At 41.0% G+C, this 24406-nt stretch overlaps 1 protein-coding gene and 1 long non-coding RNA gene across 3 annotated transcripts in view; one reads left to right on the forward strand and one right to left on the reverse strand.

The window, feature by feature from the left end:
* Window positions 1-11389: 11389 nt before the first annotated feature.
* LOC102155300 lies at window positions 11390-17768 on the reverse strand. The gene is made up of 2 exons (XR_005380073.1): window positions 17057-17768; window positions 11390-16908 (listed from the first exon to the last, which is right to left on the reverse strand). It is a non-coding gene; the product is annotated as an uncharacterized LOC102155300 (long non-coding RNA).
* Window positions 17769-20737: 2969 nt separating this feature from the next.
* ARID2 (AT-rich interaction domain 2) overlaps window positions 20738-24406 on the forward strand; it is a 169148-nt gene continuing 165479 nt past the window's right edge. For both annotated transcript variants that reach the window (XM_038577417.1, XM_038577418.1), the window contains exons 1-3: window positions 20738-20980; window positions 21169-21262; window positions 22486-22583. In XM_038577417.1, the coding sequence (XP_038433345.1) occupies window positions 20889-20980; window positions 21169-21262; window positions 22486-22583 (284 nt within the window). In that variant the 5' untranslated portion in view covers window positions 20738-20888. The remainder of the gene's footprint in view (window positions 20981-21168; window positions 21263-22485; window positions 22584-24406) is intronic.

Consider the following 24406-nt stretch of genomic DNA (forward strand, 5'->3'; position numbering starts at 1 on the left):
AATCAAATAGAGGCAGATTTTGGGGCACCTGGGTGGCTTAGTCTGTTAAGTGTCTGCCTTTGGCTCAGGTCATGATCTCTGGGTCCTGGGATCGAGCCCCATGTCGGGCTCTCTGCTCAGCACAGAGCCTGCTTCTCCCTCTGCCTGCTGCTCTGCCTGCTTTGTGCTCTCTCTCCCTCTCAAATAAATTTTTTTAAAAATTTAGTATGAATGATTTTGTATTAGCTAAAACTGTCCAACGGAATGACTCACTCAAAAGATAGTTACATGTGGCACTTAACACACTGAAGAGTATACATTTGCATTTTTTTTCCCCTTGTGAGTAGGGGCTGTATCCTACTCTGTTTTCATTCTTCAGAAGTTAGCCAAGGGCTAGAGATGCTCAGCAGGTGGTCTTTTTTCCCCCCCAGCAGGTGTTTGTTGGATGAACTGGATTGAATTTAAAGGCCCTGCAAACTAAACAAAAATGGGTATTTGTCCTTAATACCATTCATTAAAAGTTTAACTCCCATGGTTCTTGATTTCTTCCCATTATTCTGCCTTTTCTAGAAAGAAACAACTTTGAGAAGACAAAATAGGGAAAGAGTTTAGAGACTTCATTTGTTGTTTGTAAAATTCCACCAGACTGTAAGCCCTGAGGGGACAGGGAATAATGCATCTCTTTTATCACATTATATCCTTAGTCTTGCACATAAGAGTTGTTCAATAAATATTTCTTGGATGAAACACATGTGCATGCGTAAACACACGCACACACATACCGCAATGGTGTGCTCTTTACTCCTAGAAGGGTCCCCTCATGGAACCATATGCCCTATAAGGAATTCCTGCATATTTTCCCGTGGGAAATTTGAACCAGATCAGGAACTACCTGGAAAAGTAGTTAAATTACGTACTTTGGATCCCCAAAAAAGAGAAATGGAGAAAAGAAATGCACTGAATCACAACTGTCATTCCCAAACCTGACGCAAGACTCATAGTAGTAAAAATCTCCCTCAAAGACCCACAGACAGTGGAAAAAACAGTAGCTGTATGACCTGAGGCCCCTACCAAATTTTAGATAATTTGATTTTCATTTATTGATTCTAAATATTGAAATGAGAGCCTACACTTCAACCACTGATAGTTAGATCTGGAATTCACTTATTATACACTATCCTAGGCACTGAGGATACAGTTGTAAAAAGAGAGAGAGAAACTTTTAACCTCAGGGAGTTTACATTCTAATGCAGCCAGTATGGGTGTAGGAGACAAATGATAACAAGATATTGTAGATAGTGTTGTCCAAAAAAGGTAGCATGAACCCAGGAAATGGCAAAATTCATGAGACAGCACTATAGTTACTATATCTTGAAGTGCTGGACTCTGGTCATTGGACCTTGGAGTAACTGTTGACAGTAATTCCTTAGCACTTTAAAGATTCATTCCTTTCTCAATGTCCTATTATCTCAATTCCCCATATATGTTGTTACCAACTGGTACCACTTCCTCACTGGCTTCCAGCTTTCTTCTCTACTCTGTGTATACAAATTTATTGAATATAATTTTCTCTTAGGTATCGTATCAATTATTAAAAAAAAAAAAACTTTAACAAATCTATGAAGATGCATATGCCAATTTTATCACCTATTTTCTCTCCTGCCTTTATCTCTCTCAAGTCTATGGGCAAACTCTTCTTTTTCTGTCTTTCCCTCTCCACTCCTTCAAAAAAACCAAAATAATCTTTTTCCATGTATACTAAGTAGTCTTCATCTCATTTAAAATATTTTTTTCCCTCCATAAAACTTTTCCTAACCTAGTATAAATAATATTAAACATGGCAAATTAGCGTTTTTACAATTAAAGACAAGATTTTATTATTTTTTTTTAAGATTTTATGTATTCATGAGAGACAGAGAGGCAGAGACATAGGCAGAGGGAGAAGCAGGCTCCCTATCGGGAGCCCGATGTGGGACTCGATCCCAGGACCCCAGGACCATGACCCGAGTCAAAGGCAGATGATCAATCACTGAGCCACCCAGGTGCCCCAAAGACAAGACTTTAAATTTAGGTCATAGAATAGCCAAATACATAGGAAAGGATTATAAGTGAATTTTACATGTTTTATATTTAAATTGGTTTACCAATGTTTATATTTCTCTGTAGCTTTGGTGCAAGACCTTGAGAATCAGACTATTTTTTTGAGCTATGTTCCATGCTTTTTAAAAATTTTTAATTTATTTTTGGGCAGCCCCGATGGCTCAGTGGTTTAGTGCCGCCTTCAGCCCAGGGTGTGATCCTGGGGACTTGGTATCAAGTTCCACGTCGGGCTTCCTGCATGGAGCCTGCTTCTCCCTTTGCCTGTGTCTCTGCCTCTCTCTCATGAATAAATAAAATTTAAAAAATTATTTATTTCAGAGAGACAGAGCATGTGTGTAGGAATGGGGAACAGGGAGGAGTAAAGGGAGAGGTAGACCGAATCTCAAGCAGACTCTATGCTGGGCATGGAACCTCAATCTCACGACCCTGAGACCATGACCTGAACTGAAGAGTTCAGAGTCAGATGCTTAACTGACTGAGCCACCAGGCACCCCTATGTCTCATGCTTTTAAACATAGGAATACAAAGACCCTGATTAACCCTTTGATGTTTTGACAGGCTTCAGATCCAAATGATAGACATGATTTGTCTGCCATTATAATCAATACACTGGCTCACATACAAACACCCATGATTTTATTTTCTCTAAAAGAACTATGAATAGCAATATCTGCTTTTAAAAACATAGTTCTTAAAGGCTTATCACTCCCAGAGAGTACTTTTCAAAAGTTCAATGAAATTGAATGTTCTTTTTGCCCACTTTACATCTTTCAACCTAAACCTCTTCCCTCCAAAATATACTTTAAGCAGTTATCACTTCAAACTGATACAATATCTTGTACCTCTAGTTCTCGGGCAATTTAATCTACCATATTTAGTAGAAAGTCTTTTCCCTATTTAAAAGAGAAAGGTTGGAAATCTGGAATTCCTCACCCAATATTTCAAAATACACTAGTACTAGAGCTAGTAAGATCCAGAACTTCTATTTTAGTTTTAGACAATTCTTATATATTTAAATATTTATTATTGTTAAAATTATTATGAATTATAATAATTACAAAAGAACGCATTTAAGCTGTAGGGTCTAATCACACTGAAAGAGCTATAAATTTGTTCACTTTAAACAAGGAGCATATGAGGAATATCCAAATGTTTTATAACATTTCCTTTAACTGTAATAAATGACCAGGCTGGAAAAATAATTATTTTATAGTGCTAGGTCTCAGGGAACATTAATCTCATTTCAAGTAAAATCATTTTAACTTTTTAGAGCTGATTCAATCATCTGTGAGTGACTGAATGAAACCTCATACATGAATGTTCCTGGCACAAGTAGGCGCTCTATGTACATGGTTAGATCTGAATCTAGATTCTATTCTTTAAGAGGAGTCATAAGATCCAGGATTTCCTCTGCTCAGATATCCAGATGCTGTAACTGAATCAGGGGGTAGCGAGAGCAAGCTTTCAAACCAATCAACACCCAAAAGTTTTTCTCACCTGCTTATGTCTGGCCCAATTCTAAAATAAGTATACATTTTTACTGAAAATGTTTTTATTGTGAATGACTGCTGGTTGCAGTTAGCTTCTGCAATTCTACCTGGCTCAAGTTCATTTTTGAAAAAAAAAAATAGCTGTTAAGACAGACATTTTAATTTAAAGCTATCCCTTAAGCTTACATAAATTCAAAAATAGTTGAGGTCTTCGTTATAATGCTCTAATACTCCAGTTATGGTCATTTGAAGTGAAGTCTTGTCAAAATACTTTTAAGCTAAACAAACACTGAATTTAGAAAATGACATCAAAGAATTTCTATATTTAAAATTCTTTTCCTTTGCTATTTAGGTCTTCTGGGTAATGAGACAGAAAACAGAATGATCTCTTATACATATTTAATGGCACTTATTTAATATTAGTTATCTTTGTACATGTTTTATTTTTGCAAATGTAATATAAAATTCTTGAAGGGAGTATGTAATGGGCACTTAATATTAATTGAATGAATAAATGGACCAAGATCCGATGAGGCTAAAGGAAAGGAGAGATAAGCAGATCTGTGTACCTGTGTGCAGTGGAAAGTACACATTTGTAAAAAGTAATCGGACTATGCTTACATGATGACTGGGTACACGGAAAAATTCACTAATGAAAAAAAAACACTTAGGTGACACATAGGCACACATAGACTCACACATTTACATAAACAAATGCAAAGAAAAGTGCTAATAGAATATACATCAAAGCAGTAACAGCGGTTACTGCTAAGGAGAAGGCTGTGATTCTGGGGGCAAAGAGGGCCTTAAGCTACCAATAATATTTTAACTTTTTACGAGAGAAATAGATCTATATTATGCAATTCAAAAATTAATTAGAGAAAAAGGAAAGGGAAGAAAAGACACTGACACAGAATCAAGACATTCTAGGCCTAACTTGCTGTATATCAGGAATAAATATTTAAGTGCTCTTGATCTCCATTTTCTCATTTATAAAGTGTGCAAGTAAGATTAGCTGATCTCTAAGCTCTGTATTTTATGATGAATTGTGAACTATCAATCATTATAAATCATTGTCTGAAACCACCAGATCAAGGAGATATTAAAATCTAAATACCAGCCAAGTTGTTTAGCTTTAAGAATGTAAGAACTAGAAAGCTTTGTTCTACTTTTGTAACAAAGCCTGGTGTATCTGCACAAAGAATCGACAGGCAATTTCAGGTGTTGTACTCTTGAAAGACATGAGAGAGCTGGAGTTAAGTGCATAAAAGGGATATTAGGAGACCCTAGAGGAAAAATGAGCCTCTAAATGAGGAAGAGAAAAAAAATCAGTACTTATGTTTTTGGGAAAGAAAATGCTAGTGAAGTTGTACCTAACATTCTTAAGTATTTTGATGCAAGGGACTTTGTGAAGATGCCTAAAAGGTGTTTGTTTTTAACCAACTATGCCAAGTAATGCATATAACAGATAATCTTACTCATCCTCACATCTCTATGTTGTACTTCATCACCTAAATGAGTGACGAGAAGATGAGATGGTCAAAGATAAGGAATATGAGGGCCAGGGATATCTGTTGCATACCTATTAAATTTTCTTTTTTTTTCGATGTGTGTTTTTAAGCAGTCATTTCAAAGAGGCATGAGCCTATGTCAAAACAGCTACTGAAAAATGTCCTATTTATCGGGAAATGGTAGTGATGAGGTAGTGGCCACAGCGATGTGGAGGCAATAGATGAGTAATTAGTCTGTGTGTGTGAGAGAGAGACAGAGAGACAGAGTGTGTGAGGAAGGGGAATCTGAAGGTGGTATTACTAGAATTGACCCATTCAGAGTATGGATGAGTCTTTGAAATTAGTCCTCGCAATTGTACTTCATGATTTCTCAAATCCATCCACAAGTCTTCCAGTCTCCTGTTATGAGAGTAGTTTACTACTAGTCATTCTTTACTGCATCACCTTCTGTTCTAAACCTAAGTCAAAACAACCATTTTTACCAGTTGTGCACAAATAATTGTAAATCAAACATATTTTAAACAGTCAAATCTGTATATCTCTATATAATTATCTATAATCATATAAGTTCCTGCTTGAATGTGATGGAAATGACTGCAGGAAAAGCGAGAGCCTAGGAATTTACATGTCATTGCATATACATACATCTATTATTTATGTGGCAAAAGAAAAATGGCTGGAAACAATAGTCTTGAAAAGTCCAAATTCCATAACATCATAGATACTTCTCCTAGACTGGCCTCAATGAGCCAGAAATAGACTCACCCACAGTGGACTAATCATCATTCCCCAAATGAGCCATAGATTTTCATGCCTTTGAGCCTATCAATAACCATAGCCTTCCTTCTCCACCACCAACTATGAACATTCTTGTAAGATAGACTCAAATACCCCTTATTCTATAAAGTTCTCAGACTTCTCCAGGTGAAGCCAACACCTCCATTGTATTCCTTGATCTACTGTAGTTGAATTATTTCTATGTCCACTCCTTCCTTCTATCACTCATGAACTCTAAAACTGTAAAGCATTTCCTGCACCTTCTTTAAAGTTTCCTGTCTTACCATGTTGCCTGGCTGATAGAGCCTTCCACAAATGTTTGAATGGAGATATAAAAAAAAAAAAAAAACAGCAATGAAACATCTGTTTCTAAGGGGCATTAGGGAACTGTCCTGTTATTTACTAGATAAGACAGATTCATTTAAGCTACTCAATGAAAAGGTCTTATTTTAAAAGGCAATCAAGGCAGGAAATCTTGTTTAATTTTCATTAGAAACATTTTTTTTCTTTATCAAATAGCCCATGTTAAAAGTTCTTTCTTACACAGGAAATTTTTACAAGATTCTACCAAAAAAAAAGATGCCTAAATCCTCAAAATTTAACTTTCACAGTACCTAATAAGTGTCCTCTAAAAAGCATCCAATTAAGAAAACCTATGTTTTGCCTGACATTCTAAATGTGTCTATTTTGAAACTGATTTAATGACTAGATAGTAATATTCTTTCCCATTCTCTATTTTTAATTCAAGAACTTGTTTATTTTTCTTTTTTCCTATTTGCTCTTGACATTATATTATGGCTGTGGTCTGTAATATTAACCACATTGCCAGCTGAAATCTACAAAACTCTTTGATTACCTTAAAAGCCCGGAAATCTCCAAAAACACCCAGATTTCCCGTTTCTTCAATAAAAACCATTCACTGTAGTGAATGTTGCCTATAAATATGCATCACGTTTTGTAACTGAGATGCTAAAAAATGTCCTCCTTCTAGAGTAAGGGCCTATTACAACTAGTATAGCAATGAAGTCTCTTTATTTTGGATTAGGTATACTTAGTACTCTTTAGAACATCCAAAAAACGTCCAAGGGAGCCTCTGGTAAGTGAAGAAGTAAATCTAATGGGAAAACACTGGGAGATCTTTAATGAGGCAATAGGAAATGGATCAGGGGATTCCATGAATTCTGGTAAACTATTTGGACTCCAAAAAGGAAAGGGAACAAAATAGACAAATTGTCTTCTTGGGAGGTAGGAGCAAGGGTAAAGAAGGATATGAGAAAAGTTTCAGATTCTCAGAGGAAAAAATGTTAGGTTGAAATTAAATACAAGTGTGAGTAAATTTTCTGATTTCTGTACTTAGCAATTTTGAAGTGCTCCATGGTTTAAGAACAGATCTATTATTGGTTAGGTCTACATCCTTCAAGAGATAAAAATAACTGGTTACCATCCTAAATATAAAACAATAAAACAGACCATTTAAAGATTTTACTTCTTCCAGGTATGAAGAAAAAAATACACAAAATGTTATTCCAGATTATTAACAAAATGTTATTTTTAAATGTTATTCTATATAATTAACTACAGCAAATCAGAAGTTTAATTAGGATAGACTTTAAAAATAGACTTTAAGGGAGGCAGGTGGGGAGACGGGGTGACTGGGTGTTGGGCACTGAGGAGGGCACTTGATGGGATGAGCACTGGGTGTTATCTATATGTTGGCAAATTGAATTTAAATAAATATAAATAAAAATGGGCTTTCAAGAGTTATTAGATCTATATTGACTTGTTCAATTAATGTATACTCAGCATATTATATTGATTTTACGCAATATGGGTTACAAAGAATAAAGAGCGGTCCTTGTTCTCAAGAAGCTCACACTCAAGCACAGAATAGCACCTTTTGTTTTTGACATTTGTGTTCAATTTTTAACAACGTTAAGACCGCTTTTCAGTATTTTTGATAGAACATCAACTGTATCAGGCCAGGTATATTTGGAAAATAGGAAATACCCAGAGGATAACATAGGAGGATCTGAAATGCCCTGAGAAGTCGTATAGAAAAGAATTTTAACTTTAACTTGGTACTTTCCAAAATTATGTAACTGCATTTTTTTTTCTTCTTTCTAATACCTATAAACAGATCATGGCACACTCTGAAAAATGCTGATTTGGGTACAGATTTTAAAAATTGTATTCCTAAATATTTCCTACGGTACTGAGAACACAAACTTAACATTTTTCACATTTTGAGAAAATACGCAAAAAATAGATCCTCTGTTTGCAAATTCTTGGGAATTATAAAAATAATTCGATGGATGGGTCAAGGGCTAGAAAGAGAGTAAGAAGTAACTTTCTGAAACCAAGGAAAACAATAACTATAAATAATGTTTTATAAAGACTAAAAATAGTCACAAAGTTTTAACAGGTGATTTAAATATATAAGCCTTTTAGTAAAAACTACCTTATGTGACTATACTGTTTAGACTCTTTCAGATAAACATATCTTAATCTGCAATAAACTTTACTTATGTTCTTACTTCATGCAGAGGCAAGACATTACATGCTCCATATTCCATTTGTTAACATTCACTATCTGTTTTCTGAATTTTAAGTTTGTACCTGCTCTTCTCTCTGGATACTAATGGAATTCTAGTATTTAGGCACTTCTGGTTGATGGTTTGAAAAAAAAAAAATTAGGAAGCTTAAATGAGGAAATCATGTAGTCTCTTTCTCGTGGCTGCAGAAAAGCAGATAAAATTCTATATGATAAAAGCGCCTTTGCAAACATGACTTTTAAAAAAAAGTAGTTCTGTTAGACACTGGAGACTTCAGTGTTGCTATATCTTGTGAATATAATTTTTATAAGCTGTAATTCTGATTGTCTCAGTAATTTGTGGCTTTGTTAATAATACCTAAAGTAACATTTTGATTTCTGAAAGATTTTTTTTTTTTTTTTTTTGGCAAATGTGAGAACAGAATCAGTGGCACATCCCTTGCAAATATATATATATGTTACCAAATATATGGTCACACACATATCTCCAATTATGTATATCTTATTTAAAGACAGAGTTTTCACCAACTCATCTTGCTTAAATAAATAATATGACCAAAACAGACACTTAAGTATAATTATTGAAGAGGGAACTAATAGCTCAGAAAAAAACATAAATTGGTCTCTGCATATGCAGTTTGTTTTCAGCACAAAGTAGTAAAAATGTTTCCTTCCTCCATATTCTTCCTACTTGGCAGAAGGTGCGGTTTTTACTTTTACCTGAGTATACTCCTTCTCAAACATTAACAACTGATAGATTCTCCTGAAGCTTTTGGATAGTTCTTTTAGATAATTTTAATAACAATTAAGGTTCCTGACTTTTGGAGGAACTAAACTATCTAGGCGTCCTTATAGTCTTGAGTTGTGGCTATTACTAAACTAAGGCTGTGGTGACCTCTTGTTCACAGGCATCGTTGCTCTTATCTTTATTAACCAACTGGTTTCCTCTGCTAACTCATTCAGATGTTACGGTTTTGCAAGATGAGGCTGCAAACTAAATAAAACCATCCCTTTAAGGAGTCCCCTGCAAATATTCAGGTTAATATCATGTGTATTGTTCACAAGAATATGTTTCAGTGATTATGTGTACCTTTGCAGGATAGGTAGAAACACACTTATATGCAAGAGCTGACATAATGACTGTTGGCAAGTCTGTTGCTAAAGCCCAGCAGTGTCATTCTGTCTAGTAATAATCAGGAAATATACTTTTTCTAATAGAGTGTAAAAGAAACTTATAAAACAATCAAAGTGGCCAGGTATACTAGCCATTTTTAAGAAGTCCTCAGCAACCAGATTGGATTTCTTTTTTAAACTCATAAAATCAAACAAAACAAAACACCTCATAAAATCTTAATGGCCTATGAGATTTCCAGGTACTTACCACCTTATCTCCTTCTAGGTTCCTTAGTGGAAGATGTAACCCGAACCTCACCTAAGGGAGCCTTTTAAAATATTCCTATTTGTCAGGTTCAAAGTCTCCTGTCTTGGATCTATGTTTTAAGAAGATCATTATGTCACCCATCAAAAGATTTCTTATTAATTTTTAGTTTCCTAAAGATACAATGTATAGAAGAAAGTTTCTTGAATGCTTCCTACTTAAGGCACTGGACTAGTAGCAGCAGCTTACAGGTAACTCCTGGTAGTGCTGGGTCTATCTATCTAGATAGCCTTCTATCCTAACCCTGCTCTCTTCTGGTCAGGAAAATTCAACTTCGGATGTCAGACAATTCTAAAAAAACCTTCCAGACCTGTTTCAAGAGAATTCATCATGAAATAACTAAAATCTCCAGAAGATAGCACTAACTTGCCGACAGGCAATGTCAATAGCAAAGTTTTGCCTCTGACTTCATTTGATGGGTCTTAACTAGATTATAACTTGTCCCCCTGAAGTATAGCCCAACCTTTGCTTTCATGCTTTGAGGTTTGGTCTTGGACACTTCTGAACTGAGTCCAAACACTATATAACTTTTCAGTAAAATTTACTGTTCTGAAAATCTTTCCATCTATTTAATCATTTTTCTTCTTGGAAAATAAATTCTTACTTGAGACCCGGCAGGCAACACAGAGAAACCAGGATCACTAATCTTTCATCAAAAACTGCCAAATGACCACCACTAGAACAATAAGTGGATGACACCTAGCAAACACTGTGAGGGTGGCAACTTGCTGTACCACCCTTTTTGAGCTTTGTGGTTTATTGAATCTCAATTAAAGGCAAGGAGGGTTTCTTATCAAAGACTGAATAAAACGAACTTTTCTAAAAATAATAGACCTGTACCTAGTTATTGCTCTTATATTTTTGGCTGTAGAAACTCAAAAGATACAGTAACAATACATTCCTTAAATGTTGGGTTTGTTCTCAAATAACCAAAACATTAAGGGAGAAACTCTTACACTACCACCATCTTCTACCTGAATAATGTGTGCAAATGTTTGAATACCTAGAAGTAAAAGCCTCCTTTAAAGTTCAGAATATGGCACTCTTTTATCATGATAAAATTTGTGGGAAAATATGGAGGTACCTGCCTTACATTAAGCAACTGATGTCCCTTAATTCTTATACAGCTTATTCTGGACTATTTTTAAAAAAATGCTACATGTTATGGTGAACACAGCATAATATATAAATTCATCAAATCACTACTAAGTTGTACAGCTGAAACTATGTGTCTAGTACACTTATTTTAAAAAAAGCAGTCTCATGAAAAGAAATTAAATCTAAACATGTTGTTCAAACATGCTGTTGTTCTTTATAAATAAATAAGCAAGCAAGTATGCGACCTGTCATTTTGACCCTGAGTGAAACCTCCAGCTTTATTTTACTTTGTAAAGATTTTATTTGAGAGCGTATACACACATGAGCGGTTGGGGGCGGGGTGGGGGGGGGAAGAGAAGAGGGAAGAGAGACAGACTTCACGCTAAGCGTGGAGCCCAATGTGGGGCTCAATCCCACAACCCTGAGATCATGACTCGAGCCGAAATCAAGAGTCAGACATTTAATCAACTGAACCACCCAGGCACACCAAAACCACCAGCTTTAAATTGTGACTTTAAAGAAAAGAGCATGATACTTTTAAAGATATGTATTTCATTTGTCAAACTCATGCACACTCATGGTCATACACATTTGGCCTGGCTTTGTATCTTCCAACATTTCCCAGTGGGAAATATTCACATCTGTGAAGCACAATGGTTTAAGGAAATAGCATTCCAAGTGAGGTTATACACAATCTCAGAAAGATAACAAATTATTAAGATAAGAGAGCAATAAGACTGCTTCTCTAAATCTGCTCAGAGGATGGCCATTGTACTAGGTCCTACAGAATGACTTGGCTCAGATTTCACCTTCACCAGCAAAGAAAGGATGTATGTTCATTGGCAAGGAATGATGTCACAACATTCCTGGCAATTCAAGCTATGTCAGAGAGAATTTGCCAATCTGTACCAGATTGAGAACTATTTACATGGGCTGTTAGCCTTTTATAGGGCCTTTAGCAGTTACAAAAATTGTACAAGGTATTGCAATAAGGTTAAAACTGTTAGTCCATATGTAGCAGTGACATTTATAAATATGTTATAGAAGTTGTAGTCTTAAAAGACTCATTTCAAATGTTATACCTGGTTAATAAACAAGTAGCGCACATTGGCAAAGAAAATCTAAGAATAAGTGATAAGGGGATTCCTATAGATTCTAATTTAAGATAAAGTATTGCCTAAGAAGCCCCACACCTCATTTTTGAGCTCAGTTTTCCCTAAAGTAAGGTCTTTTAGCTTATTCTACCATAATTCTATTTTTATTTTGCTTATTTTCTGTCACTTTCACTGATCAATGACTTCTGTTTAAACTTTTATATACTACTCTTTAAATAATAAATGATTCAGATAAATTTATGGTTTTATGCATATTTGCTTAGCAACTAACTATGACTCTGGAAATTGGATTTTATTAGCAAGACAGAAGGAGTGTTTAGTAGAAAAAAAAAAAAAAAAAGCACTGATTTGTGAGCCAGGAGGCACACTGTAAAATGTTTACCTTTTAAGAATGAGCTCAATGTGTAACATAAATCAAGTGCATCAGCCTAATTATTGGAGTCTGAGTAAAGCACATGTTTTCTCTCAAATATGCCCTTTCCCTTTGGTTCAGTAGGGAGTGGGCCAAAATCATACTGTTAATGTAGATATAAAAGATGATGAGATGGTACCCTTCCCCCACCCTCACAGATGATGCAGGGAATTCGATTTAAATAACAAGAATTATGCATATAAAGATCTATAAACAAAAAAGGGCAGAGAAATAATATATTTCTAATATCCATTGAACAATTCAGAATATGCTACTCAAGTAGTTTAGCATTTTTAAAAAAGGTTGTGATGAACTGCAGTCAGACTAGTATCCTTGAAGTTCCAATTATCATACACTGAGCCCACAGATAAGCTGCAAGAACCTGCTGTGAGATAAAGTACCCCTGTTGACAGATCTCTACAAAAGCAAGGTCTGGGCCTACTCCTAGGCACATTCCTCAGAAACTGCGGCAAAGAGGAATAGACCAAGTAAGCACAGTGGAGAACAGGAAGATTATTGCAGTGTGACCTGGCCAGGCCATTATAAACATTCTGATCAATGTCACCCAGGAACACAAAGCACACACTCCTATGCGTGCAATTATAATAAATGCATATATATCCTTAGACATTCCCTATTAGTTAGTTGAAGAATTATATTTGAGGCCCATTTTGAATTGACTTAATTTCTTATCTATAAATTTTCAGTAGAGGATGTTCATTGGCAAGGAATGAAGAAAGGTGGTTAAGTGCATTTAATTACACGTCATTTAAAAATCTAGTTTTTTTAGAAACATTTGCTTGTTTGCTGTAATTTTTTTTTAAAGTAGGCTCTACACCTAGCGTGAAGCCCAATGTAGAGCAGAACTCATGACCCTGAGCCTAGATCAAGAGTCAGACATTCAACCTCCTGAGCCAACTCAAGCACCCCTCATTTGCTCTAATTTTTATAATTTGATGAACTATAATGGTATTCCTTAACTAATGTTTCAAAATGGCTTTCCCTTGAGGCTCCCACACAAAATAAAAAGCAGTGCCTGAGGTGATCCTCTAAACTGATTACTTGTCCTTAGCAAATATAAGTTTAGCTTTTTGGGATCACAGGGCCCTTTAAGATGCCCAAGCCTGCTGAGACCCTTTCCCTAGAAGAACTGAATAAACACATTGTTTCATTGGGTTAGTGGACTCTCTGAACACCATATATAGACCACAAGTTAACTCTCTCTTACCTGGTTTAGGAATATACTAAGAGTAATATTCCAAGTTTCTTTAAAAACTATCATTGAGAACAAGGATAAGGTAGGGAGGAGAGTATCTATAGTGAGCACAAGCCCATGCAGAGTGGTGCAGTCTGATATCATTACTATTTTTGGTGGCCCCAACTTTAATGGGGTAGAAAAACTATTGAGGTTTGCAAATGACATGTCAAAGACGGATTTAATTCAGTGGGAAGAGAGCAAATTCCTGCATTTCCTAAAGAGTGGGAAGCTTCTTCTCAGTTTCCAAAAGAAGAGGACATCGTTTAACCCCCAGTTAACCGCGAGGCAATCTATCTTTCAATGTACTTAAAATTACTAGATGTTAGAACAGGACCTACACTTATACTTATTTAGGCTATCAATAATGACTGATGGCTAACTGCTTAATACAACTATTATTAATAAGAAGGAAATTTGGTTATAAGATATAGTACAACACTCTTAAAATTTTCATCTTTGTTTAAAGTACCTGCAAGCATTGTAGTTACCCCTAAAATAGTAAGTCAGTTATTTTATACCCCCAAAGAACAGATTATAAGTATTTCTCAAGTGCATTATCACAGATTATTCTAGACTATTTTTATTTTTTTAGACTATTTTTAAATTCTATATACTAGAATTTATACTGGCCTTGGTTGACTTGCAATTTTGAAATGTAGTTGGTGGCATATTTTCAGAGAAAAAAAACTAAATAAACTATTAAGTCACTACTACTCTGATTCATATAGCTACAAAAGAAAACCTGCATATATATTTATGAAACCTAATTATTACATAGTTTTGCATTTTGGCTTAATTCCTATTTTATTGTTTCACCAACAAGACTGCCAACTCTTTAAGCTTTACAGCTAGTCAAGAATTAAATCTGCATTAAATACTGAATTAATGTGTCTTTGGAGTTTAATTTTTTTAAATTAATAGCAAAGTGCAATGTCAGAAGAGTCAATGTACCAAAAAATTGAAACAGAAAATCAAATTTCATTAAAACAATTCCTGTTCGTTTGCTCAGTAGTATATTTTTTACACTCCTTTGCTTTTCCCATAATTAAAAAGTTAATTACTGGAATCATATTTTTTGTGGATCTGAGTTTTCAAAGAATGTAATTTAAATGCTGTTTTTAATATTTTTACAGCACTTGGAGTAACACCAATCTTACATTGATCCTAACAGTAACGTAATGCTATTTGTACCTAATTATATCTAAATGTCTCTATTCTAACTAGAATTTTGAATTTAACTCTATGCTAAATATCCTGCTTAAGTATTAAAAATTAAGAACCCTATGGTCTGAATAGTTCATTATAATCTTTTAAAGCTAGCAGTTAAGAAAAATGTAGTACTAGAGTATTCTAATTTCCTAGAGGCTCAAGTCAATTTCCCAATTCCTCCCTCCTACCTTTTGCCCAAAATAGGCAATCAATAAAAATTTATTCAGTGATCTGCACTGGTAAAAATAAGTATTTATGTTTATGCTCTTATAGTTTTCACAAGTGATTAAATGCTATAAAAAACCAAGTGTTAAGCTACTATAAACTGTGACACTTTATAAAGAGCACAGGATATTTGGGGCCTACTGTTCTTTTCAGTGATCAAATTAGATAAAATGAATAATGCACAAATGTAGCACCTTAAACCCATAAAAATCTTAAAAATTCAAGATTAGGTAACTGACCTAAACAATTAATGAGAACAACTCCCTGTCAAAAGCACAGTCAGGGATGTCTCTCAAAAGAACACTGTAATTGGCTAAAAGATGATTTCTTAAGTCTTATTAAAAAGTCTTCATTGGCTGAAAATTATCTTTTTTTAAAAACAAATTCCACTAGATTATGCACAAAGCATAGCCTTTAATATCTATTGAAAAGAAACTATAACAAAGAAATTCCCCGAAATTTATCAGATTCTTAGGGACAAATCACTCCAATCTCGGTTAGTTGCAGATTCAGAACATCTAACTTTACAAGTGCCTTAATCTGCATTAGAATAAACTATGTCCTCACTTTTTTAAAAAAGCTTAGTTACTACTATTCCCAGAGTCACTATCTGAGGAAAAAGGCCTTATCTGTGATATTATATTGTAATCAAAGGCTGAAATAAGACAAATTACATAGAAAAGTACAGCAGGAGACACAGGCAAGAGCAGCAAGAGGTGAAAGCATTCTCTTCTTAACAACAATACCTTTCTTAAGATCATTAAAGAAATAAAAATGAAAATTCAATACCCAGTTTAACCAGTTCTTTTAAACCGTTGAGTAACTTAATATCCAAAAATTTCTCCAGTAAATCCCTGTACCAATTCCTCAATTAAGTCTGTTCCAGTTGTTGTAATTTTATAACCTGACATGCTTGATTTGAAATTTGGTTTATTTTTTTTTTTTTAAGTTTACTGAGGGGCTTTTAAACATCACTATTTCTTGACTAAATAATATTAAAACTGACCATAAGACTCAGAGATGCACATTGAATAACAGAAACCTCCAATTATGATGTTCTGGCTTTGCAGTTACTATTAAAAACCACACTTACTTTTCCATTTTTTTTTTTTCCACATCAAAAGGTCTTGTCAATATTTCTCACCAGAACAGTAAACTACACAAACTGAATTTCAGCAATTTCCATGGTCACTGGTAATTTTTATAGGAATGATTTCTATTAATGCTTGAAAACGATGAAGTACATTTTATTTATATCACCAAACTAGAGAACGTTGTCAGACTGTTGGCACTTGTGGGACATGGTTTTCCAGGATCCACAGGCTCTATGCTGCCCACTATAGGAAATGCAGTACGGTTCGAAGGGACGTAATACTACCCGCCAGGGTTACTCGTAGTGCATGCATGCAGTCCCACAAAAAAAACATTCCCTGGGCCTCTTGGGTTCTAAGATGCGGTATTCTTGCAAGAGATACAGACTGATTTCGTGGTAACTACATTTATTAAATAAAAAGAACATCAGCAGGAACAGACAGTGCCAGAAGCTGTATCTTGGTGATCCACACGCCAGGAGTAGCAATTGGGTGCGGCAGGGCCTGGGGCATGGAACCTGGTGATGGGGGCACAGCCTGCAGGAAAACGCAGTTCTGCCCTCGAGAGTAAATACGAGGGTCAAACTCAACATAAATAAAACACTTCGACAAAACAAAACAAAACACTCACGGAAATACAAATGACCGCTGCAGCTGTAAAAAAAAAAAAAAAAAAAAAAAAAAAAAAAATTTGCAATAAATTCCCAAAACACTTAAGTTTCATCAGCTGTATCTCCTCTTCTTTTAAAACCTATGCACTCCTCTTAAAGCAAATACCCTTAAGAGCTTACTCTTGCCTTACATTTTTCTAGTTCTGGAGAAGTTGTAGTAATCCGTCCCTCAAATTTTATGTTTTTTTCTTTTTTTCTTCTCCGACTAGAGCATATCCAAAGTGTCATGAATTTAAATTCTATTCATTTAGATATACTTCAGGACTCCATTTTGAAGAGGACAGCTTCTCTTCAGAAAAGGCTTTTTGTTTTGTTTTTTCCAGAGTCAACTCTCCAGTGACAGATCACATCTTTCTTCTTCTTTTTTTTTTTTTTTTTTTTTTTCTTTTCCTAAAGGGCATTAAAACGTTAGTATCACCTTCCAGGTCTTTACCCTTAGAAATTAGTTCCTAAAAGTAAGACACACTATTGCACAGGCATGTGTGTGTACGCACAAACACAGACTGACAGACAGCAAACTGTGGCTTCCAAGTGGCAACCTCCCCCTGAAAAATAAAAAATAAAAAAATCTAAAAAAATGAAAAATGAAAAAAAAAAAAAAAAAAAAGAAAGAAAAAGGTCATCCTTCCACTCCGCGCTTCCCTACGAAAGAAGACCAAACAGCTCTGCCCACCGCACACCGGGATACTAGGGAAGATGTCCCAACGCCGGAGAACCGGAGACACTAGGAACGCACAGACCTACATCCCGACCGGCCGAGCTGTATCTCCGCGTCCGCGCCTCGGTTCCCAGGCCGGCCCCCTCAGCAGCGGCCCGGGGCCGGGGCCGGGGCCGGGGCGCGACCGGGGCGCGACCGGCGTCCGGGCCGGGGCTGCGGGCGTCGCCGCCGTCCGACCCCGCGGCTCCCCGGCTCCCCGGCCCCCGGCCGGCCGCGAGCGCCCCGAGCCCGCGACTCCCACACGGGCGACCGACGCTGCCGCGGGCTCCGGCGTCTCCAAACTACCGGAAAGTCTCGCGGCACGAGTGGCGCGGCTGAGGCGGAGACGGAGGCGGCCGCTGCCGTCGCGCGTCGCCCCGGCCCCGGCCCCGGCCCCTCGCGGCGGGCCGAGCGGCGCAGGCGACGCTCCGGGACGACATGGCGGGACGGGCCGGGCCGCGCCGGAGCTGCCGAGCCGCGGCGGCGGCAAGTGCCCCGAGCAGCCGGCCGCCGCTCTCCCTTCTCCCCTTAGTTACAGTTACCCCGGCGGCTGCTGGCGCTTCCTTCGAGACAATGAAAATAGTAAAAACAAAACAAAACAAAAAGCGTGGAGGGAAGAGACGTCGCGGACATTTTCCGTCGAACGCGGAAACTCGTTTCCCCTCGGCTCCAGCCCTTGAGCAGAATCTCCAAACTCCGATTGCATCCTCAGCCGAGGTATTCCATGTTGACAGATCTCTCGCCTCCCACAAAATGGGGCCGAGGAGGCGGCCGCTGTCTCCTCTATGGGCGCCGCCATTTTGTGAGGCGGCGGCGGCGGCGCGGCGGCAGCGGCCCGGGGTGTGTGTAATGGTTGAATAGAATGACCCCCTCTAGGGAATCCCCGGCGCTGACAGTTACGTAAGGGGCTGTGCGCAAGTGCGGCGTTTAGGGAATCCGCACAGCCCCGGCCACGCAGCTCTGCGGCCCACATCTCCACCACCCCTAAGAGGACCGGTGGGGGGAAGGGACAGATGACCTGGCCTCCCTCCTACCCCGCCCCCTCCCTCCCTCCCTCCCTCCCCCCCGCCCCCCCAGCCAGCCCGGGCCCGGCTCCTCCACTCCCCCAGCCGGGTCTCCGCCTTTCCCCGGCTTCCGTGACACTCACTGGCCCTCGGGTGTCAGGAACTTCCTAGCCACAGCCTCATTCCAATCCCCGTTGAAGACACAAACTTTACTTGGGAAATAAATCCGTTTCCTAGAGTGAGCACCGGAAGCACGCTGGGCTGTATTACATAATTTTTTTTTTTTTTATTCCCCCACCACCGCCGAATAAATGTTCCCATTGGAACCACTACCTGAAATGATCATCCTCCAGACCTTTATAAGCCTGTGACCTTGGGGTTACTCGGTGACTTTGCCCGTAGTGGCCATCGCTAAAATGGGAATGAGGAGACGCCTCCCGTTACAGCGAAGCCTCATTACCATTCGTGGCGAGGAGCCGACACCCCCTTGTAAATGCAAACTTAGGTGGGAGTATTTGTTGAGCTGATTAGCCTCCCTTTAAGCAGCCTTTTTCTTATTAACCTTCAGCGTTTTCTTTTTTTTTTTTTAACACGGGGATGGCTTTTGAGACGTTTGGAAGCAAGGGGGCACCAGGTCTTGCTATGTATTTATAAGCGCATCTATCTTGAAGGCACCTTAACGCGAAAATATAAAACGTTAATTATCGTCCAAGTTCAGAAGGTTGGCTCCCGAGCCGGTTTAATTACTGTTTTTGCATAACTCAGCATAAAATAATCTAGTTTGATAGGTGAAAGCGACCAGAGAGGCAAGACGACGTGGGCATCCGTGTATTTCCAGGAGAACTAGGACACACACACACACACACACACACACACACACACACACAGTTCCCATCGTATTTGATTTCCAGTTCGCTCAAGTTAGTTTGTGGATAATTCATGGAAAATGTGCTAATCAGGCCCCAAAATACTAGCACAAGGCTCGGAAACGCCGATTCCCTTAGACCCTCAAAAAAAAAAAAAAAAAAAAAAGGACTTTATTCGGATCCGTGAAGGATGCGTAGCGGCAGGAGCTGCCCCTCGGAGCTTCCCTTGCCCGCCGAGCGCCAGGCCGGTGCTGGGTGCTGCGGGGCCGGCGGGGACCCCGGGGCGGCCCTGGCAACAGCCGGGCCGGGGACGCGAACATCGCCTCCACCCCTAACCCTGGAACAACCGGTAGTGGCCGTTTCCCCGCGCCGCCCCCCTTTCCGCCGGCTTTGTGTGCGTGTGAAATGTGCGGCACATTGCAGATGAACCCTAAGCCCGGCGAGCCGAGTCTATTGTTCCCCGCGAGGAGCTGCCGGGGCGGTGTGGAGCCGGGCGCAGTGCCGCGGCCGGCCCTCGGGGGTCGCTGTGCGGCGCTGGCTGCCCGGCCGTGGCGGCGGCGGCGGCGGCGGCGGCGGCGGCGCTGGCGGCGGCGGCAGAGAGCGAGGCTGGCGGGGAAGGAAGCGGGCGGGCGGCGCGCAGCGGCTCGGCCGCCGCCGGTGCTTTCTGCCCGGGGACGCCCCGGCCGCCGCGGCCCAGGCCGCGCGTGAATGTGTGCGAGGGCCCCGCGGAGCCGCGGCCGGAATACACGCTGTCACCCCTCTCTCCACAAACCACCACACAGACCTCCCCCTCCCCACCCCCAGCCCCGCCTGCCCCAGCCCCGCCGCCGCCGCCGCCGCCGCCGCCGAAACTCCGGGCCTCCGGCCGCTCACCGTCGGCTCGCCCGGCCCCTCGCCCGCCCGCGCGCCCCCGGCAGCAGCCCCATGTTGAATCGCGTCCGCAGGCCGAGCCGCCTGGGCCGGCGGCGCTGAGAGGCGGGCGAGAGCCGGGCCGCGGGGAGGGAGGGAGGGAGGGAGGGAAGGAAGGGGTGGGGGCCGCGCTCGCCCCGCGGCTTCGCGCCGATCCGGCAGTCGCCTGCCCCTCTAGTTTCGCTCCGATTTCTTTAAACTTTTTTAGAAATTCCCCTCCCTCCTTCCCTCCTCTCCCCCCGGCCTCCGGCTCCCTCCTTCCCCTCCTCCTCCTCCTCCTCCCCCTCCCTCCCTCCCTCCCTGCGCCGCCGCCGCCGCCGCCGCCGCCGCCGCCGCCGCCGCCGCCGCCACCGCCGGCCCATGACTGAGCCCCGCCGCCGCCGCCGGCCGAGGAATGGGCTCCGGGCTCTGGTAGGACGCGCGGGGAGCGGGGGCCGCTTTTAAGACGCCGATCCGGGTTTTTTTTGAAACCTCCTTTGCAAAAATAATGGCAAACTCGACGGGGAAGGCGCCTCCGGACGAGCGGAGAAAGGGACTCGCTTTCCTGGACGAGCTGCGGCAGTTCCACCACAGCAGAGGGTGAGCGCAGAGCCGGGGGGGCAGCGCCGGGGCGAGCCGGGGCGAACGGGGCTCTCCCGCCCGGGCCGGGCGCGGGGTCCCGGCTGACAAGTGCGGGGCTTTCTCTCTCTCTCTCGCTCTCTCTCGCTCTCCTCTCGCTCTCCTCTCCTCTCTCTCTCTCTCTCTCTCTCTCGTCTCCTCTCCCGCAGGTCGCCTTTTAAAAAAATCCCTGCGGTGGGTGGGAAGGAGCTGGATCTTCACGGTCTCTACACCAGAGTCACTACTTTAGGCGGATTCGCGAAGGTGAGTGGAAGTTTTAATTCGTATTTCCCTCTCGCTGGCCTGCTCCGAAAAGTCTCCTTTGACCCCGGAGTGGGCGCTCGGGGCCCGGGGCGGGGGGGGCCCGGTGGCCCGCGGGGGCAAAAGGCGTTCTCGGCGCTCGCAGCCGGTGGCACGGAGGCGGCCGGGCGGCGGGGCTGTTTTTTTGGCCTGGTGGCTCGCGTGCGCGCGGCGGGGCGGCGGGGCTCGGGCGGGCGGGCGGCCCGGCGCCGGCTCGCGCCCTGCCCGCCGCCCGCCCGCCCGCCCGCCCGGCCGGCCGGCCCGGCGGGGTCCGAGCGCCGCGGCGGGGAGCGCGGGCGTGCAGGGGGCGCCCGCCCGAGCCCCGCCGCCCGGCCGAGCCCCGCCGCCCCGCGCCCGCCCGCCCGCCCGCCCGCCCGCGCGCCCGCCCGCCCGCTCGCTCGCGAGTCGGCTCCGCCGCGGCTGCCGCTCTAGCACAGGCGGAGACACAGAGACACACAGACTCTGAGAGCAGTTTTCGTGCAACTCAAAATTAGCGCGGGCAGGTTTCACATCGATAATCGGCCGCCAAATGATCCCGGCGGCCGGGGGCACAGCCTCGGCCCCGTCGCCCTCGGTTTATACGGCTAACAAAAGAAACCAGGACCTGTCTCCAAATAGCCATCTTAGGCTTCAAGGCTAGGCAGAAGCTGTAGGCCTCAAAGAAGGGCCTATGGAGATGGAGAGATGTGGGAGAGGGATCGGGAGCGGCCCCGGGCCCGGCCCCCCCCCCGGAACCCGCCGACGTCGCTGTCCGGAACAGTATTGATCCTTTTGAACTTTTTTTTTTTTTTTTTTTTAGTGTAAACGGACCGCGTTGAGATTTAAAAGGGGGCGACAGAGGGACTTGCGATTGGTTATTGTCCGGGCTTCAAAAACAAAACAAACCCACCAGTCTCCCCCACACACCCCCTCCCGGGCCCCCCGCCGCCGCCGCCCCCCCCCCCCCCAAACAAAACAAGTGCTATTAAATACAGGGCTCTCGGGTGAAAACACAGTGATTCGAGCCCCCCCCCCCCCCACACACACACTCCCTTGCTTAGTTCTCCTCACGGATCGATCCCAAACACCCACTGATGCCCGAGGTGGTGTATCCTCAGATCTCTGTAGAATGGGTATTTATTTCACGGTTAGGCTGCAGTCTCCCTGGACGGTGCACTCTCAGACAAGTGTGGCTGTGTTTTTAACAGGTTTCTGAGAAGAATCAGTGGGGAGAAATTGTTGAAGAGTTCAACTTTCCCAGAAGTTGTTCTAACGCTGCCTTTGCTTTAAAACAGTATTACTTGCGGTGAGTAGTAGTGACTCTTGCACAGTATTTGGAACTGAGGGACTCAAGGGGAGATTTGTGGGTGTTTTTTTTGTTGTTGTTGTTGTTGTTGTTTGTTTGTTTGTTTTTTGGTGGTGGTGGTAGGGATAAGCCCCCCACTCCCCCCAAACAAACCTTGCACACCAGTTTCTAAACTTGTCTTCATCTTTTCAGTCCGACAAACATCAAATATCCATAAAGTGAGGTTGTATAGGAAGGTGAAAGTTTTCCTCGCCTATTTTAGGACTGTTTACATTTTTCATACGGGATCATTACAGGTGACACCCCACCTCCCATCTTGGTAAACGTTCTTTTGTGACATTGTTATTGATTGGTTGATATCCACGGAGGGGCAGAGAGGTGATGCTTAGTAAAAGAGTTAAGATAGTTAATGAAACTTTGTATCCCCTGGGAAAATTTTTGCTTGGCTTCGGAAACTCCTTTGCCTTTTAAAATCCTCACTTTAAGATTCTCAAACAAAACAAAAATGATACCTCTTGCATGGAACCGTGTAACAGAGTAGTTTTTCAGTAGAATATTTACACACAGCATAGCATGTTTGGTGCCTTAGGTGACCAGGATTCTTTTTAGAATAAGTTCTTTGGGATTTTTGAGTGACTTAAAAACGTTCAGAAGGATTATTATATATGTAGGAAGATTAAGGATACTATGAAATGGAATACTATGATTTGGATTTTCTTTCATTCTCTCCCTCCTTTTTTGACAGTCTTTGACAAAGTAAGTTTCTTAGTTGATGTGTGGTACGCTTTAGATATTGTATTTTCTGATTAAGCTTTATTTTTTCCTTTTTCTGCTAAGAATATTTTCATATTGTAACCTATTATGAGGTCATCTTTTATTTTTAATGCTTGCTTACTCATAGAGGGTCTTTAGGTGGTGGTGGTGATTTAAAACTCAGAGGGTGCTCTTCGTATTTATTGCTGTTTAATAATGATACCATTAAGGGATATAAAAAAGGGATAGCCTTTTTTTTTTTTTTTTTTTTTTTTTAGTTAATGTACCTTCTACATAGTTTGAGTTTGGCATTTATCATTGCTCCAAATGCAATACCCAAATGTAGATATGCTGTGTTAAGTTCAGCTTTCTGAAGTAGGAAATGCGGTAATTGCCCAGGTGTACTTTCTATTGGCTATCTTAGATTGACTTCAGGCTTGAAGCTGAAGAGTTCACAGAACTTTGTGGGTAGTTACTGAGTTACACAGAAGTCTCGAAAATATTAAATATGGCTAGTTGTTATCTGTTCTGATGTGTGTGTGTGATGGCAGTGTGTGGCAGAGTACATTTTTAAATAAAGGTCTAAAACAAAACAAAACAAAAAAAAAAACAAAGTGAAATTCACCCCCCAAACTGCTGATTTGGTAATGTGGTGAGAAGTGGAGAATTTTATATTTGTGGTGATATTCATTTGTACATTTCCATTTATAACATTGAGAGGAATATTATTTATACAGGTCTTGGTTTTCTGGCAACCAGTTTGAACTATTTGGATTTTAAACTGTTTTAAACACAGTTTAAAGTTATGCCTTATTGGGTTGACTGATGATTGAAATTTAATATCCGGAAGGTACTGAAAGATACATATGATTCAGGAGATGTGTGTTATACTGAAGAAATTGCACGCATACTAAGAGGGTTTTAGCATAATCAATTAAATGTCTAGAACTCTAGTTTTTTTTTGTTTTTTTGTTTTTTTGTTTTTTTACAAGTCACATAAATACTGTTTTTCCAGTTGTGATTTCTGAGATGATATCATTCACTGATTATACTTATAAGTACTATTTTCA

This window comes from Canis lupus, chromosome 27, assembly GCF_011100685.1.
Source record: "Canis lupus familiaris isolate Mischka breed German Shepherd chromosome 27, alternate assembly UU_Cfam_GSD_1.0, whole genome shotgun sequence".
NCBI classification, from domain to species: domain Eukaryota; kingdom Metazoa; phylum Chordata; class Mammalia; order Carnivora; family Canidae; genus Canis; species Canis lupus.